Consider the following 18,573-nt stretch of genomic DNA (forward strand, 5'->3'; position numbering starts at 1 on the left):
AGAATTCAGCCATTTCACCGTTTGGTCCTGAACCTTCTTCTTGTTCCTTGAATCGCACAATGAGTCGTCGTACCACCTACCAATATATTTGGTTGGGTTCGGAATGATGCTCGATATCTCTTCTTCCTGAACCATTAGCTTGAATTTCTCTGTCAGGCGTCCTTTCTTGCTGACCATACATCTGGAGTTCTTCGGCTGGAATTCCATCCTGGCCCTATCAACAGTTTCTTCTAGTGCAGATAAGACCCATTTTGCGTGGATATGAGAAGTAGTGGTGATTGTCTGTCGTCCATGAATCCTCTGTTTGCTGGTACGTGGATCCCTTACTGCATTATGGGTCCCCTCGTCTATCCTTCTGCTGCTTTAATGATGAGGTTCGTTCCCATCACAAACAGGATTGGAGAGGTGGTGCAACCACTTACAATGCCTATCTCTAAAGCTCGCTACTTTGTCATTGCACCATCGTAGGTTAACCTCAACTTGATCCAACAGAAGTAGTCGTTGACGATCGCTCTGACATGTTCTGGGACGTGGCAATGTACCATAGCTATCTGGGTGAGTTGCTGAGGAACTGCACCATAATCGTCGGCCAGGTCCAACGATACACACGTGAGGTCACCTTACTTCACCTATCAACTGGCTGATGACAATTTATTTATTTTTTATTTATTTCCAATTCAACAGACCCAAGGGTCCACTAACAGAATGGATAACAACAATAAAACACAAGTATAAAATATCACAGTCAGTTATGCATGTAACACAGACTAAAAGATACTCATATGTAAAACAAAAGGAATTAGTGATAGCATATATTCTTTAATCGTACTTTGAACTCGGCGAGAGAGGAACGAAATATATCACAGTCTGGTTCAAAATCAAGATAGTTAAAATTACATTGAATCCTGTTTAAAATACTATACTTCCTAACGTTTATTCTACTTGTCTGGTAGTAAAACTGGTTGAAACGAATTGATCGTAGATTACGACCAGGGACTAAAAACACACTTGCTTGACTAAATATGGGCAATCAAAAGCATAATTAACACATTTGTAAAGAAATACACAGTCTAAAAATGCCCGCCTATGTTCGAGGCTAGGAAGATTAAAATGCCTACAAGTGTCAGCGTAAGACATGGAATTGTAGTCAACGTGTGCCTTAAAACATAAAAAAATCAAAAGTTCCACACCGACTGAAAAACCAGTGATGCCGCTTTTCTGGACTGACGTGTCAACATATCCATTTCTTGTCATGTACGCCGGCATCCTCTTTGCCAGTATGGGAAAGAAGATCTTGCCCTCTACACTGAGCAATGAGATAGTTCGGAACTGCATGATGGATGCTGACTCTTTCTCTTTGGGTACAAAGCAGCCTTCGACCTTTTTCCAGCTGTTCGGAATGGTTCCCTTCTTCCATACTGTCCCATACTGTCTTCATTAGCTGCCTCAGTATCCTCAAGAGTGGGACAATTCTTGTAGACCTTGAAGGGAATACCACAAGGTCCTGGTGTTGAGCCTGATCTAGCTTTCTTCACCACCTCTCGGACCTCCTTCCATGTTGGTTCTCTCTCGTCAAGTGGATGGCTCGTCTACAGGGAGTATTCTGTCGCACTCTCCAAGTTGTATATCTCATTCTTGTGTGTTTCGGTCATCTATTGTTTAATTTCCTCCATACTAGATCTCAGCGTTCCTAATCTCTCGCCCCCAATCAGGGTTTTAGGTAAATCTGTAGGGGTCTCTAATGAACGGGCTCCGTCTCTTTTCCTTCTTTCCTTTCCGTATCCTCTCAGCTGCTCTTAATCTCATGATTTTGTCACTAGTCATATTCCGTAGTTCTTCTAGACCAGGCCTCTCTTCATCTATTGCCACTCTATATCTTCTAGATAGTTCTCTCAACTCCACTCGGCACCTCCTGATCTCGATCTCTCGGTTGTTTCCAGATGTTCTGTGTTGCTTTGGCCGCTTAGCTTCGACCGTCCCTAATCGCTCTTTACTCACATTGTAGATGGTGGTTGTGAGAGTCCCAATCTTCCGCTGTACACTGTCCTGAAGAGAAGCTTGTAAAAGTCCTGCCAAGTCACTATCCAGATCTTTCCACTTCTTCTCGTTGTCCATACATGGTCAGTTGATAAGCTCACGTTTGGTTGCAGATTCTGCCTGACCATCGTATTGGGTTGTCTGCAAATCGCCCAAGCTGCCAATGCTGTCACTACTGTGTTCTGACGCCAGGGTATTCCTAGTGCTGTGGTGTGATTCCTGATTAGGTTCCTCCACCGTCTCACAAGAACAAGGGGGGTAATGCCTTACTCTGTGCATTGCGACGGACTTAAAACAAAAATTGAAGCGCCGAGTGTACCGAGTAATTATATGCCTCATAGAGAGATATAGAAATCATCTTGGCATTGTAGTTGATTCTACTGTAGGTACATTTACTGATAGGGATATAAACACTTGCTGTAGAAGATTTCAATTGGCCCTATTCTTTTGTTAAGGCCTATATACATGCTTTCTCGTTTGAAAAATACTACTTTTACCACCAAACACCATTTATGCAGAGTTGGATACTTTTCAACACGTTGTTCAATCCTACACTATTCTAATTTTGGTTTATCTAAATATATATAGTTTTATATTACTATTTGTTTTCCATTTGCTTATTTGTGAAATTTCTTAAATGAGAATCAACGGTGTTTACCATTTTTCCTTAAAGCATACCACTATATTAAAATTTATAAAGTTTTGACAATGAATAGTGATCCTGAAGAATATCAATATGAACCACAAAACATATGTTGTTTTTACAAAAAAGGTGTAGCGGAACAGGACTGGATCGATCGTCGGCGGCCAGGAAGCTCAATTGGTAGAGCGTCCGTCTAGAGTTCGGAGGGTGCCGGGCTCGACCCTGGTGTGGCCGTTACATTTTCTCTCTTGTTATACTGGTGCCTGTGACCAACCCTTGTTTCAAGCATTTGGTGTGTGCTTGGCAAGGGAATACACGAACCTGGGTTGAAATTAGTCGTGTCTTCGGGGGCGAAGATTTAGAAAAGAAGAGAGGAATGTAGCGGAACTGGACTAGGTCGATCGTCAGCGAGTAGATAGCTAAATTGGTAGAGCGTCCGTCTAGCGTTCCGAGGGTCCCGGGCTCGAACCCCGGTCTGGCCGTTACAGTTTCTCTTTCTCCTGTTACAAAAGTCAGGCTTGCAGGATTCGAACCATCATAGAGGAACACTTTGACAATATGTCAATGATCAAGATCTTCCAGTTAAGCCCATCCCACCATTGCTTAGACATTGTATAGTGAAATCTTTTATCCGTCAAAAGTTCCCGAAACAAAATGAAATATTTTAATTATTTCTTTTTATGATTTATATGGACTGGTCGTATCAATCATAAAAAGGTAAAAATGTTATGGGTATACACATTGAAAAATCGCGAAGGTTAATGGGTTTTGGTAAATCGGTAGGGGTCTCTAATGAACGGGCTCCGTCTCTTTTCCTTCTTCCCTTTCCGTATCCTCTCAGCTGCTCTTAAACTCATGATTTTGTCACTAGTCATATTCCGTAGTTCTTCTAGACCAGGCCTCTCTTCATCTATTGTCACTCTATATCTTCTAGATAGTTCTCTCAACTCCACTCGGCACCTCCTGATCTCGATCTCTCGGTTGTTTCCAGGTGTTCTGTGTTGCTTTGGCCGCTTAGCTTCGACCGTCCCTAATCGCTCTCTACTCACATTGTAGATGGTGGTTGTGAGAGTCCCAATCTTCCGCTGTACACTGTCCTGCAGAGAACTTCTAAAAGTCCTGCCAAGTCACTATCCAGATCTTTCCACTTCTTCTCGTTGTCCATACATGGTCAGTTGATAAGCTCACGTTTGGTTGCAGATTCTGCCTGACCATCGTATTGGGTTGTCTGCAAATCGCCCAAGCTGCCAATGCTGTCACTACTGTGTTCTGACGCCAGGGTATTCCTAGTGCTGTGGTGTGATTCCTGATTAGGTTCGTCCACCGTCTCACAAGAACAAGGGGGTAATGCCTTACTCTGTGCATTGCGACGGACTAAAAACAAAAATTGAAGCGCCGAGTGTACCGAGTAATTATATGCCTCATAGAGAGATATAGAAATCATTTTGGCATTGTAGTTGATTCTACTGTAGGTACATTTACTGATAGGGATATAAACACTTGCTGTAGAAGATTTCAATTGGCCCTATTCTTTTGTTAAGGCCTATATACATGCTTTCTCGTTTGAAAAATACTACTTTTACCACCAAACACCATTTATGCAGAGTTGGATACTTTTCAACACGTTGTTCAATCCTACACTATTCTAATTTTGGTTTATCTAAATATATATAGTTTTATATTACTATTTGTTTTCCATTTGCTTATTTGTGAAATTTCTTAAATGAGAATCAACAGTGTTTACCATTTTTCCTTAAAGCATACCACTATATTAAAATTTAATAAGTTTTGACAATGAATAGTGATCCTGAAGAATATCAATATGAACCATAAAACATATGTTGTTTTTACAAAAAAAGTGTAGCGGAACAGGACTGGATCGATCGTCGGCGGCCAGGAAGCTCAATTGGTAGAGCGTCCGTCTAGAGTTCGGAGGGTGCCGGGCTCGAACCCTGGTGTGGCCGTTACATTTTCTCTCTTGTTATACTGGTGCCTGTGACCAACCCTTGTTTCAAGCATTTGGTGTGTGCTTGGCAAGGGAATACACGAACCTGGGTTGAAATTAGTCGTGTCTTCGGGGGCGAAGATTTAGAAAAGAAGAGAGGAATGTAGCGGAACTGGACTAGGTCGATCGTCAGCGAGTAGATAGCTAAATTGGTAGAGCGTCCGTCTAGCGTTCGGAGGGTCCCGGGCTCGAACCCCGGTCTGGCCGTTACAGTTTCTCTTTCTCCTGTTACAAAAGTCAGGCTTGCAGGATTCGAACCATAAAAGAGGAAAACTTTGACAATATGTCAATGCTCAAGATCGTCCAGTTAGGCCCATCCCACCATTGCTTAGACATTGTATAGTGAAATATTTTATCCGTCAAAAGTTCCCAAAACAAAAATCTGTGAATGCATTTTATCATACAAAAAGAATCATTTCATTGATTTTTAATGTTATAACTTGTACAATTTTGAGAGTTTGTATACTCGTTGTATGAATGTGTATACAAATGTATATATATAAAAATATATATATGTAGGTTTCGAAGAGGCAGCGAAGCGGGCGTTTCCTGTCTGCAATGAACAGTGTTCTCAAGCATACAATTTTTTTTCAAAAGGATTATTTTTTTAATGAAATATTTTAATAATTTCTTTTTATGATTTATATGGACCGGTCGTATCAATCATAAAAAGGAAAAAATGTTATGGGTATACACATTGAAAAATCGCGAAGGTTAATGTAAATAAAAAAATTACCCATTTGAGTACAAAATTCAATATTATTCATATAAATAGTCGGGTTTTACCTTTTTTTTTTACCTGTCAGACTAAAAGAAGTTCCGATAATACGAGAGATTGCTTCTAGGGCCTTGTAGATTTTTTTCCCCCAGCAACTACCCCTCCCATACCTCTCCCCCTTATCCGGCGCTACGCACCTCGGGTGCTCAACCCACTGTAAGCATACACTTCGAAAAATGATTTGCTACGCCACTGCTTTTTACAAGTCATTTAATTTTTATAATTTTTAAAATTTTACCTTTCAGTTTGTCTTTGGTGTAGTAAGTATTGTGTCCTTAGTATTGTTGTCAGGCCCCGATATAACCTTACTAACTACGAGTCATTTTAGCGTAGAATGATTTTAGAACTCACAAGCCGGAGGTGGTACGAGCCGTAAAAAACACTTTTAATAATAGCAACACCGAGTTTGTTTGGAGCGATGATTGTGCCATTTCAAGATTAAAACACCGTGAAAATGTAATTGATCAGTGACGCACGAGCTATTAAATGTCTATTTAACGATTATCGGAGAATCTGTAACAACTTTGTGGTCTAATTTCCATACCTAGCTGAATGAGAAAAGTCATTTTTACGGGTTGTGTATTAACATAAGATGTATACCTACACACAAGGTAGACAGGATACTTTCAAGGAAAATATTGTGATTGGACAATCCTTTCTTGAACAGGAAGTCAAATTGTGAAAAAAACATTAAATAGTGAATATCCATGACGACAATCTCCAATGGTAATGTTAGACGGAAAAGGTTTAAATTGATGACTCTACGTCATAAACAGCTTCAACAAGATTTGCTACGGATGTAGACGCGCCATTTTTAATTCTAAATTGCTTGCAACTGATTTAGAAAGCACGGGGTTACATACTTAAATCCAGTGCTGTCGTTATTCGTGGACCTAGAATAACCATTTTATGTACTCCGTTCATTTCCGAATCGAAATATTAATGTTGAAAGACTTATGTTAATGAAAAGGGTTTGGAGACCAATAGCGACTGGTGTAAATCTGCATACCTCAACGTATACTGTACACAAATATGGCGGACCCCGAACCGGAGAGCGAGACAGCTCTCCTGGAACACTCAGAATGGATAGAGTTCCACTACATTGGGATATATGTGACGTCATTCTTGGTGCTCGTGGGCACAGTTGGTGCCGTGGGTAACATCCACGTTCTGCTGGTCTATTTTAAGTGGATGAGACACACGACGTACAGAGTGTTTGTGATGACGTTGAGTTTAACTGACTTGCTCGGATCTACGCTAAGTATCGCGTTTATAATACTTGAATTAAGACACCCGTTACTGTTTACTTCCTCCGAGCTCTGTAAGGTATCAAGGATGGTCATTTACTTCGTCGCCACTTTCTCTCTCTGTCTGCTCGACATTATCTCCCTGGAGAGACTCTGGCTAATCTGTCGTCCCCTTGGATACCGCACGGGGACCACCGCCGCCATCTTTATATGTTTGGTGTGTGCAGCATGTACTTTCTGTCTTGTTTCTATTCCAGCAGCCTTGATTTACGGGTCTGACCAGCGTCCGACTTCCTTTCCCACACTGGTAGGGTGCGAGTGCACTGTGACAGGATACCTCCGAAGGCCGATACTAGGGGTTGTCTACCAGACAGCATTGGCAGTACTCTTTACCTTTCTGCTGTTCATATGTATTACCACCTATGGTTACATATACTGGAAACTAAAACGTGTCATGTTGAATGATTCGACCCTTCGTGTCCATAGTCTTCATCATTATAATCGTCACTACCACGGGGGTGACCGGGCAGCAACAAACACGACACGATCGAACCGGAGCGAGAGCATCGTGGAACTCACGATCGTGTCGGAGACCTCGGAAACCTCGGAACACTCCGAAATCTCAACCACACCAACAGAGTGTGCCAAAGAGATCTATGACAGAACAACACTAGACGAGAAATATTTGGAAATAAGTCCAGATTTAGGAGCAGAAAAAGAGAGTGACGCTAGTTTTCATAACGTTAAAAACAGTAAGCATAACGCTACACTGTGTTCACGAGATATACCCAAGGAAAGTGACGGAAATGACGTAGTTATGCCAGTATCCACTTTACGGGTACACGTAAGGAACCACCAGACACTGAGGAAGGGCGTCTATACAACACGCATGCTTTTAGTTATTTCTGTCGTGTCCTTCTTTACAAGTCTACCCTATTTCGTCCTCGCCGCTCTCAGGAACTTAAACTGGGATGTATACTTCGCACTGGACGAGAACTTTGGTCCACTTGACGAGCTCCTAACAAGCCTTATGTTCTTAAACCACGCAATAAATCCCGTAATTTATGGATTAATGGACAAAAAATTTCGAAGCGGATGTATTCAAATGTACAGACAACTTTTTCATTTGTTTAAGCAATCGAGTCGGTGATTAACTATAGACAAACTTAGTCTAATGATGTGCTCGCAGTTTTGCGGAAAAATGCAATTTTGTGATTAGAAGGTAGTCACGCTCAACCAGACGCTTAACTCCACTCGTGTTTCGATAGAGGCAGTCCCACGAGAGGGCAAGAGTCTGGGGAATGCGAGACTAATTAGAAGGAAGGTAGAGTTAGTTGTACGTGTTCGTTCTTCTGTTTAATTCATAGACTTTTCTTACATTGAACATCACAAGATAACAGTGCGATAAAAAAACACTGTTTTCGTAACTCCATCTGCATGATTGTTTAATCATTATTAAGGTGTTAAATTTATCTGTTACAATAAAAACACTGCTGTGAATGATATATATGTGTTACATTTCTCATTTTAATACTAGTACTGCAGTATTGAGGCACGGGCGAACGAATCGATTCACCCCTTAGCAATGAAAAATAAAATAACTTTATAATCAATATATAGAAATGTTAACGGCAAGGAATCAAAAGCTTTCTAAAAACGATAAATAGCGATTTTGAGGAATTTGTAGTATAGTTTTCCGGTATTTGCTATGGCAAGCCAAGTTGTCATTTATTCATGGAGCAGGGTAGATAAGATATCTTATAAACATATAAATAACTTATAAACATATAATATATCTTATTTAAAGTTTATAAAATATCTTATTAAAAGTTTATGAGATACCTTGTATCTTTTATTAGATATATTATATACTTTATAAGATATCTTATAAAAGATATAAGATATCTCATAAACCTTTTTTCAAAAGATATCTTATTTATGATATCAGATATCTTATATAATTAATAAGACTTCTTATAAAAGATATAAGATATCTCATAAACTTTCATTTATAAACTTTAAGTAAGATATCTAATATGTTTATAAGATATCTTATATTTTTTATAAGATATCTTATATAATTTATAAGAAATCTGATATATTATATAACATATCTTATATATAAATAAGATATCTTATAAAGAAAAGTTTATGAGATATCTTATATCTTTTATAAGATATCTTATATATTATATAAGATATCTTATATATGATATCTGATATCTTTTATAAGATATCTTATAAAAGATATAAGATATCTCATAAACTTTAAATGAGATATCTGATATGTTTATAAGATATCTTATTTATTATATAAAATATCTTATTTATTATATAAAATATCTAATAAACATATCAGATATCTTATTTAAAGTTTATGAGATATCTTATATCTTTTATAAGATATCTTATAAACTTTATAAGATATCTTTTAAAAGATATCAGATATCATATATCAGATAAGATATCTTATATAATATATCAGATAACTTATAAATTATATAAGATATCTTATAAACATATTAGATATCTTACTTAAAGTTTATAAAGAAAAGTTTATGAGATATCTTATAAAGATCGAGACTCTCGCGAGACCGACANCATATTTATATGTAGTTTCAATTTGATAACTGGTTCCATTGTCATCGGCTGCCATTTTCGATCAAATCCTCTCGGACACCCTCGGTTATCGATAGGTTCCGAGCGCTGTGGGGGAGGGGTTATTATCTCAAATTCAAATCTCGTTCTTTATAAGATATCTTATAACCGGATTATATAAGATATTTCATTTAATTTTGTTTATAAGATATCTTTTCATTTTTTTTATAATATATATTATATCTCTTATAAGATATCTTATAAAGAAAAGTATATAAGATACTTTATATAATTATATAAGATATCTAATATAATTTGGTTAAGTACTTGATAAACATTGCTCCATGAATATATGACATCTTGGCTTGCCATAATTTTCAGTCAATATCTCCCTCTGAGGAAGCCATTCTGATTTTCAGGTATAAAGTTATCTAACTGTTGCTTATTTATTTATTCTTGACCAATATGTCATGTTCTGTAACGATTAATTGTTTTTGCTGTCACTAATTTTTGAAGCTCTCGTTGTTTATTCATTTAGGGCTAAGACGTAAAATTTGTATCTGTGATACAAATTGGTTACTTTTTACTTTGAGTACCATTTATATTAAAACATAAGAACTTGCCGATATCTTTCCAGTACTTGTAAGGAAACCTGTAGTGAACGCATCGCAGCATGCTTCCGCTAGAATTATCTCCCTTTAAACTGAATTCCAGGGGTAACACACTCTACGTTCTCTTCAGCCCTGGAATCTGTGTGCGCCACCTTGTGGGTGTCCACAGGGACCGAGAATTTGTAACAGCTACATTTGGACCTAAAATAAGGTGTTCAGAGTAATTATGATCATTGGGTGTGTCATTTTTACCGAAAACATGTACAAGTAGTTTGATCGAAAGAATTGCGTGGCAGTGTAACGGTGAATTAACAAGCTTTGAAGTCGGCTGTAGCACCTCTGTATTCATCAAAGAACAGGCATACGCCTATAGCGATCGGTCAGGTCTATTTTACCTGAAACCAATTGATAGCTGACCACATGTCTTTAATTTTTCCATGATATATTCCAGAGCTACAGACAAATAAATTGAGTGTGCGCAACCAGTGGAAGTACGAGGATGGTCCAGTATAGGAATGGTCCAGTATAGCAGTATAGGAATGGTCCAGTATAGGAATGGTCCAGTATAGGAAGCAAACTTATTCTCAGGCAAGATCGACATCATGTTTTTTGTTACTGTCACTTTCATAAATTTTTCCGTTCAGCTTAAGGTGTCAAGTTTGTGTCTATTCATCAATATTTTGATGAATTCTTCAAGCTTCTTTTTAAAATTAGTTCGGTTTGGTTTGTGTTTTCCGTCCTATTAAACAGCTTTGTTCACTTAAAGACGTGCCAGGTTTTGGTGGTGGCGGAAAATTGGAGTTCTCGCAGAAAAACCACCGACCTACGGCCGGTACCTGGCGACTGCCCCACGTAGGTCTCAAACCCGCGACCCAGTGGTGGAGGGCTAGTGGTAGCAGAATGTCAGACGCTTTACCCACTTGGCCACCGCGGCCCCTTTTTGTTAAAGTTTCAGATTATTAACCTTGAAATGCTTGTTGTACAAAAACAGGAAGGAAAGACCACGTTAAGTTTGAAAGTTGTTTCTGTGGAGCTCGATTGAGTCTTCAAGACAGTTCAGTGCAGGGTGATAACTCTCCCATGTTATCTGATGTTAGCGGAGTAAATACGTACATATCAACCTTAGATTATCAAGTGATAGCGATTGTTTACAGACCTGGTGATCTTAAAGTAAACATACACCTACTATTATACGTCAGCTATTGATCAATACTGACAAAAACGGAAACTAAACTTGATTCGGAGTAAGGATGAAGCAAAGCAGTTGTTTTCTGCTGTGTCTTGTCTATCTTGCAAGCATCTATAGTGGTATGTATCTGTTAACTGTTGTGTGTCGTTTACCTGACAGGTCTATATGGTGGTATGTATCTTTTTACTGTTGTGTGTTGTTTACCTGACAGGTCTATATGGTGGTATGTACATGTTTACTGTTGTGTGTCGTTTACCTGACAGGTCTATATGGTGGTATGTACATGTTTACTGCTGTGTGTCGTTTACCTGACAGGTCTATATGGTGGTATGTACCTGTATCATTGTTAGCCACACATTTGTGCCCGTAATTTATGTGATCGATGTTTCTGATTGTGTTATGGATGGTCCGCTTTCACCGAAACGAGGGATATTAATTTGGGTTTGTCCGTCTGTCTGTCTGTCTGTCTGTCTGTCTGTCTGTCTGTCACGCTGCGTTTCCGTGCAATAACTGCAACAAACGTTAACCGATTTTCTTCAAACTAGGTACCAGGGTTATATGCCTTAAGAGATCGACCAAGATCGATGACCATTTTCAGCGGACTTTATTTGGCGGAGTTATGGCCCCGTGAATAACGAAAAACGTCATTATCTGCCGTTTCTGTTCATTAACTCTCGTAAATATTATTTGATTGTCTTCAAACTTAGTAACAGGGTTCAACACATCAATGGCTCGGCCAAGTTTGACAACCATTTAAATCGGACTCCATTTAGCGGAGTAATGGCCCCTTGATTAATGAAAAACGTCATTATCTGCAGTTTCCGCTAAATAAACTCTAGCAAATATTAGCAAAATTCCTTCAAACTTGATAAAAATGTTTGTATTCCTCTGTCTTTCCAGCCATCTCGGGCACTCTTTGGTTTTTGTGTGTTCATTGCTGTAGATATTGTGCAGATATTTCAACCAAATTCCGTATGCACATCCGACTCATGCTATGTTTGCCAACCGATGTGATTTGTGCATATTTACATATAATTAATGAGGTTGGTAAATTCTGATGCATTAAACGATTAATTTGCACCGTAATACCTATATGTTCAATAAAAAGTCTAACTTCTGTTTAGATTTTTCTTTCTTCGAGTTTCAAGCTTTACAATATGTCTCAACAGCACGATACTCACATGTTTAAACCTAACCGCAATAATGTTTACCTACAATATATCCTTCAAGCGGGAGATATAAATTCCACGAATGTGGTTGTGTTATTACGGATGCATAAGTACCTGTATGTGAGTGACGGGTGTACCTGTATGTGAGTGACGGGTGTTCCTGTATGTGAGTGACGGGTGTACCTGTATGTGAGCGACGGGTGTACCTGTATGTGAGTGACGGGTGTACCTGTATGTGAGTGACGGGTGTACCTGTATGTGAGTGACGGGTGTACCTGTATGTGAGTGATGGGTGTACCTGTATGTGAGTGATGGGTGTACCTGTATGTGTGACGGATGTACCTGTATGTGAGTGATGGGTGTACCTGTATGTGAGTGACGGATGTAGCTGTATGTGAGTGACGGGTGTACCTGTATATGCGTGACGGGGGTACATGTATGTGAGTGACGGGGGTACCTGTATGTGAGTGATGGGTGTACCTGTATGTGAGACGGATGTACCTGTATGTGAGTGATGGGGGTACCTGTATGTGAGTGATGGGTGTACCTGTATGTGAGTGATGGGTGTACCTGTATGTGAGTGACGGGTGTACCTGTATGTGAGTGACGGGTGTACCTTTATATGTGTGACGGGTGCACCTGTATGTGAGTGACGGGTGTACCTGTATATGTGTGACGGGTGTACCTGTATGTGAGTGACGGGGGTACCTTTATATGTGTGACGGGTGCACCTGTATGTGAGTGACGGGCGTACCTGTATGTGTGTGACGGGGGTACCTGTATGTGAGTGACGGGTGTACCTGTATGTGTGTGACGGGGGTACCTGTATGTGAGTGACGGGTGTACCTTTATATGTGTGACGGCTGCACCTGTATGTGAGTGACGGGTGTACCTGTATGTGAGTGACGGGTGTATCTGTATGTGAGTGAGGGGTGTACCTGTATGTGTGTGACGGGTATACCTGTATGTGAGTGACGGGTGTTCCTGTATGTGAGTGACGGGTGTATCTGTATGTGAGTGACGGGTGTACATGTATGTGAGTGACGGGTGTACCTGTATGTGTGTGACGGGAGTACCTGTATGTGAGTGACGGGTGTACCTGTATGTGAGTGAGGGGTGTACCTGTATGTGTGTGACGGGTGTACCTGTATGTGAGAGACGGGTGTACCTGTATGTGAGTGACGGGGGGACCTGTATGCGTGTGACGGGAGTACCTGTATGTGAGTGACGGGTGTACCTGTATGTGTGTGACGGGTGTACCTGTATGTGAGTGACGGGTGTACATGCATTTGTTATACCATATGTACGTATTAGATGTATGTAATTGATTTATTTTAGAATATGCACGATCAGTGAATACTGAATATGTCCTCCCTGGTAAATACTTGTGGCAGATTTAAATTCTAAAGTACATAGGATTACGGTTGCCCTCTATTTTCGGGCTAGAGGGTATTTCCCTTTAGCTCAGTGGTAGAGCGTCCTACTAGGGACTAATGGATCGCGGGTTCGATCCTCGGTGGACGAGCACTGTTTTCTTTCCTGTTACATACATAAGTAATAATTACAATTTTTGCCATGAATAGGCCAATGTGTGTTTGTTAACAACGGGAACCCTTACAACGACGGCCCTTTACGTGTTGGCGAGTTAACTCTATCAAAGACTATCGTCAACAGTCCACTTCATAGTAAAGGTAGGTACACTAGTACTGTGATACTGTACCATATAAATCTCCATGTACAAGTATTATTGGGAAATCGGAAACCAGACAATAGTAGGAGTTAGTTTTCATATTGGAAGTCCTAAAATTTATTACAGACAAAATTAAAGTCGTCAATTACGGTATTAACAGTAGAACTGATTTAACATTTTTTTTTTATCTCGAAAGAGTCGATCACCAGTGAAAATAATCGGGATCCGTCGGCTCTTTCCGATTTGTTTACGGAAAGTACCGATGGTTTCCGACTCTTTTTACAAGTGTATGATAAGCCTGGTTTAAATATAGTATCTTTATACAAACATGCTCTTTCCTACACAGGTACACTGATATAATTTGTAGACTAGACAGTGTAATGTGTGGTTGACACTATGATAAACAACGGGAGTAATAATAATGTAAGATCAAAATACGCGAACTAGAATATTGATAATACAAGATACAAACCTACGACAAACTAGGTATTTAACGAAACACGTGCTTTCAAGGCAAGGGTCGAAGGTTAAGGAAATTTCAAAAATCCTATTCACGCGAAAAGTATTTGATATTCTGAGGTCGTATGGAAGTAATTGAATACTGCAATGGTACATTTTAACTGTATTGTTTAATTCTAGAGTTTTTCGCACTTTAAATATTGCGCTTAACTAAGATCGTACTTATTGAAGTTTCTTTACATACATTGTAGCTTGTTTTTGCATATTTTGTGAGTGAACCAATTAAAATTTGAGCTTATCTGTTAAAAGTTTATTACATTAACATTTGAGTTTGCTAAAATTAGTACTTACACAGTATGCTCTCTATAATGGTTAAACATATACAGTGAAGTGCCTTAAACACGTGACGTCATTTTCCTTGGATTCTATATTAATACACTTTCTTAAATTAATTTTCCTGGTTTCATCTTTTGTCAAATATTGATGAAATTTGGGACACAGCTAGATAATTATTCAGCGCATCTATTGGTACTGTTGGTTTAATCGTCTGTTTCTTAGAATTCTAAATCATGATGAGTTAATTGTCCAGATCAATTTTAACGGCTAAATGTAACCATGTGTCTATGGTAATGAGTTCGAAGTAAATATTGACATGCTTGAATGAAAAGTGCCACGGATAATAATGTAAATATCACCAGAAGAAACGCGGGGTAATTCTTTAACGGAGTGTACATGTACTTTTTTTTTTTTTTTTTTTTTTTTTTTTTTTTTTTTTTTTTTTTTTTTTTTTTTTTTTTTTTTTTTTTTTTTTTTTTTTTTTTTTTTTTTTTTTTTTTTTTTTTTTTTTTTTTTTTTTTTTTTTTTTTTTTTTTTTTTTTTTTTTTTTTTTTTTTTTTTTTTTTTTTTTTTTTTTTTTTTTTTTTTTTTTTTTTTTTTTTTTTTTTTTTTTTTTTTTTTTTTTTTTTTTTTTTTTTTTTTTTTTTTTTTTTTTTTTTTTTTTTTTTTTTTTTTTTTTTTTTTTATCAAAATTTGATGTAAAGCGAAGTAACGTTTGCCTAATAAGTAGATTTACTTATAATTAAATAACGTCACTGTAACCTTTATTTGTTTCAGTATTCTTTCCTCTTAAACCTGATACGTACGCGGCTGTTTATTTTATCGGGGGACTGGGCGGCTTAGTTCCCACAGAGGCGTACGAGATTGTCTTGTCTAAAGTAGCCTCCCATGGATTTTTTGTGTTTGGTGTGGATGCGCTGTTCCCTGTGTTGTCACGCTCCCCCTCGACATCGCCTGGAAAACAGTCTGTCGGTGACACGGTGGAAAAATATTACAGTCAACTAATTTGGGTGAAGTTATAATGTATTTGCCCTTCATGTCCTTTTTTATAAACACAATGAAAATAGCGTTCACCTAAGTATTGTTGCAATCTTGTTTTCGATAGCAATTGGGGTTAAAACCACTAATCATCAGTATCTGCGCAGGTGGTGAATGCCTCTTTTAAACTGCAGGAATCTTTTTTTTATAACACGTTGATTGTGTCTTGATAATCTGAATTCACAGGATATGCTAGATAACCCCAAAAATACCTTAAGAAGTGAGAGAAAGTGAATATAATATGATTCAACAGTTCTGACAGATATCAAGTATCCATGTTCATTGTATATTTTTTTAGATGTAACCTTTACTCTCATTATATATCTGTAGCTAATCTTGCTAACGTCACCGTTAACTTACTAAAGAATCTCACCATTACTGGGTAATCGGTAACCGTCGGCACTTTCCGTAAACGAGACGATACTCGTTTACGGAAAGTGTCGATGGTTCCCGATTGCAATACTGAGTTGTCCCCTCCTAACAACCCTATTCTTGTCTATGATAATCCAGCTGAAGTCGTATATGCGGAATCAGACGACATCGACGATAGCGTGGGATAAGTTAGCTCTGGTTTGTCACTCGGCCGGATGTGACGACACACTCCAACTTATCCTAGGGAACCGAACCATGTACACGGTAATATAAACTGTCCAGCAGGTCTCTTTACAGGGACGTCACTTTTCGAATTTAAACTTAATTCTGTTATTTCAATGAATATCCCTCTATTCAAATCTTATTCAATTTAAAAACAAAACTTTGAGTAGTCAGCACATTATTTTGACTATTTTATAGTCGTCTTTTCCTTTTCACTAGTTTCACGTCAAAATGTAACTGCTCTCAGAATATTCATTTTCTTTACGTACAAACTTAACAATGTCAGAATAATACGATAAGAAAAAAATCTACGTTGATTGTATTGTATAGACAAAACGCAGACTAAACTAAATATCTGCCTATCGCAAGTGCATACACAAATATATTTAAAAATCCAAGGATACCAAATGATTATTTTTGCAGGCGACAGCTTTTCTTGAGCCATATAGCAAAAATGCTAAGACGAAGATGAATTTTCAAATGCCCGCATTTATGTATGGGACCCAGCTTTCAGAAGAGGGACTCCATTGCGCAATAAAGGGATTGGATTGGGACCAATTCTACGAGGTCTGGCTGTGCCCGAAAATTAAAATGGAAGCAATTGTACGTATGTGTGTATTTCTCATGTGTTATGTGTGCGTTTTCTAGTTTTGTGTTGTAGCTGTGCTTATATACCTAAACCATACCAATTCTACCAAACAAGGTTTAAAATACAACCCGTTAAATATTCATTTTGTGTATGTCTTTAACGAGCAGGGGAACGGTGACCGGATATTGCAAGGAGTGCTCGGACGAATACTTTTACGACGGTAACATAGTGACCAGATATCGGGAGGAGTGGTTAGACGAGAACGTTTACCAGGATAAAGCGGTGACTGGATATCGCAAGAAACGATCGGACGAGTACGTAACCATGGTAAAACGGTGACCGGATATCGCGACGAGTGATCGGACGAGTACGTTTACCACGATAAAACGGTGACCGGATATCGCGACGAGTGATCAGACGAGAACGTTTACCACGATAAAACGGTGACCGTATATCGCAACGAGTGATCGGACGAGTACGTTTACCACGATAAAACGGCGACCGGATATCGCGACGAGTGATCGGACGAGAACGTTTACCACGATAAAACGGCGACCGGATATCGCGAGATTTGATCGGACGAGTCCGTTAACAATGGTAAAACTGTTATTCGTTTAAAATGTGTGATGCAATGCTGAAAAGTAACAGGATATCCTCTCTATTGATATTGATTCCTTTTTAACGAAAAGGGCTTATTCAACAGGGTAGCGTATGTTTTGGTGTAGATAAATTTGTAAATACAAAGGCAAATTTACTAACAAAGAGACTTTGTTTAATATGTCAGGAAAGTTAGAATTTGGTGGGTTGTCAAATAATGAATGATACCGTTTTTGTTTGTCTACAGGGATTTGGACACTGTGATTTTCTCGATCCGGAACCATGGGAAGGTGAGTTTTATCTTTATAGAATCAGGAATTTGATAGTTCGCTTACAGATTCATGAGAATTTGATATATTTTGTTAATGTAACCTGTGCGAGTTAGTTGTTTAACCTAAATAACCGTAAAAGTGGAGATCTATGAGTCACGGTAGCGTGATATTTCCCACTTAAAAAATCAAGAGATGGTGGGCTGTTTTCGTTGTTTGAACCACGGAATGACTTATAGTTTTGCTCATGAAAAAAATACGAGGATGAACTAATTCTTCATAGAACTATAGTAAGGTCCGATATAAAAATTATAGAACGATGGGAAGTTCCCGATTTCAATAAAGAGCTATGGGAAGGTCCGCTTAATTATTATAGAACTATGGGAAGGTCCACTTGTTCAGTATATAACTATGGGAAGGTCCACTTGTTCAGTATATAACTATGGGAAGGTCCACTTGTTCAGTATATAACTATGGGAAGGTCCACTTGTTCAGTATATAACTATGGGAAGGTCCACTTGTTCAGTATATAACTATGGGAAGGTCCACTTGTTCAGTATATAACTATGGGAAGGTCCACTTGTTCAGTATATAACTATGGGAAGGTCCACTTGTTCAGTATATAACTATGGGAAGGTCCACTTGTTCAGTATATAACTATGGGAAGGTCCACTTGTTCAGTATATAACTATGGGAAGGTCCACTTGTTCAGTATATAACTATG

The 18,573-nt window shown here is 38.5% G+C and overlaps 2 protein-coding genes across 2 annotated transcripts in view; both read left to right on the forward strand.

Moving 5' to 3' along the window:
• Positions 1–6,495: 6,495 nt before the first annotated feature.
• LOC110462938 lies at positions 6,496–10,432 on the forward strand. The gene is made up of 2 exons (XM_021517188.1): positions 6,496–7,462; positions 10,371–10,432. Exons 1-2 carry the CDS (start codon positions 6,496–6,498, stop codon positions 10,430–10,432), a joined length of 1,029 nt encoding a protein of 342 aa, XP_021372863.1.
• A 462-nt stretch (positions 10,433–10,894) lies between these two features.
• LOC110462918 overlaps positions 10,895–18,573 on the forward strand; it is a 10,513-nt gene continuing 2,834 nt past the window's right edge. Inside the window, exons 1-6 of the mRNA XM_021517158.1 lie at positions 10,895–11,227; positions 13,861–13,968; positions 15,540–15,772; positions 16,311–16,436; positions 16,818–16,997; positions 17,828–17,870. Of these exons, the coding sequence (XP_021372833.1) occupies positions 11,170–11,227; positions 13,861–13,968; positions 15,540–15,772; positions 16,311–16,436; positions 16,818–16,997; positions 17,828–17,870 (748 nt within the window). The 5' untranslated portion in view covers positions 10,895–11,169. The remainder of the gene's footprint in view (positions 11,228–13,860; positions 13,969–15,539; positions 15,773–16,310; positions 16,437–16,817; positions 16,998–17,827; positions 17,871–18,573) is intronic.

The sequence above is a fragment of the Mizuhopecten yessoensis genome, unplaced genomic scaffold (assembly GCF_002113885.1).
Source record: "Mizuhopecten yessoensis strain PY_sf001 unplaced genomic scaffold, ASM211388v2 scaffold10847, whole genome shotgun sequence".
Classification (NCBI taxonomy): Eukaryota; Metazoa; Mollusca; class Bivalvia; order Pectinida; family Pectinidae; genus Mizuhopecten; species Mizuhopecten yessoensis.

What these genes read in the sequence shown, in the direction of transcription:
- LOC110462938 (XM_021517188.1), top strand. Translation starts at nt 6,496, where the DNA reads ATGGCGGACCCCGAACCGGAGAGCGAGACAGCTCTCCTGGAACACTCA. An exon ending in TTTTCATAACGTTAAAAACA is followed by an intron (nt 7,463 to 10,370) that starts GTAAGCATAACG and finishes GATATATTCCAG; the next exon opens with AGCTACAGACAAATAAATTG.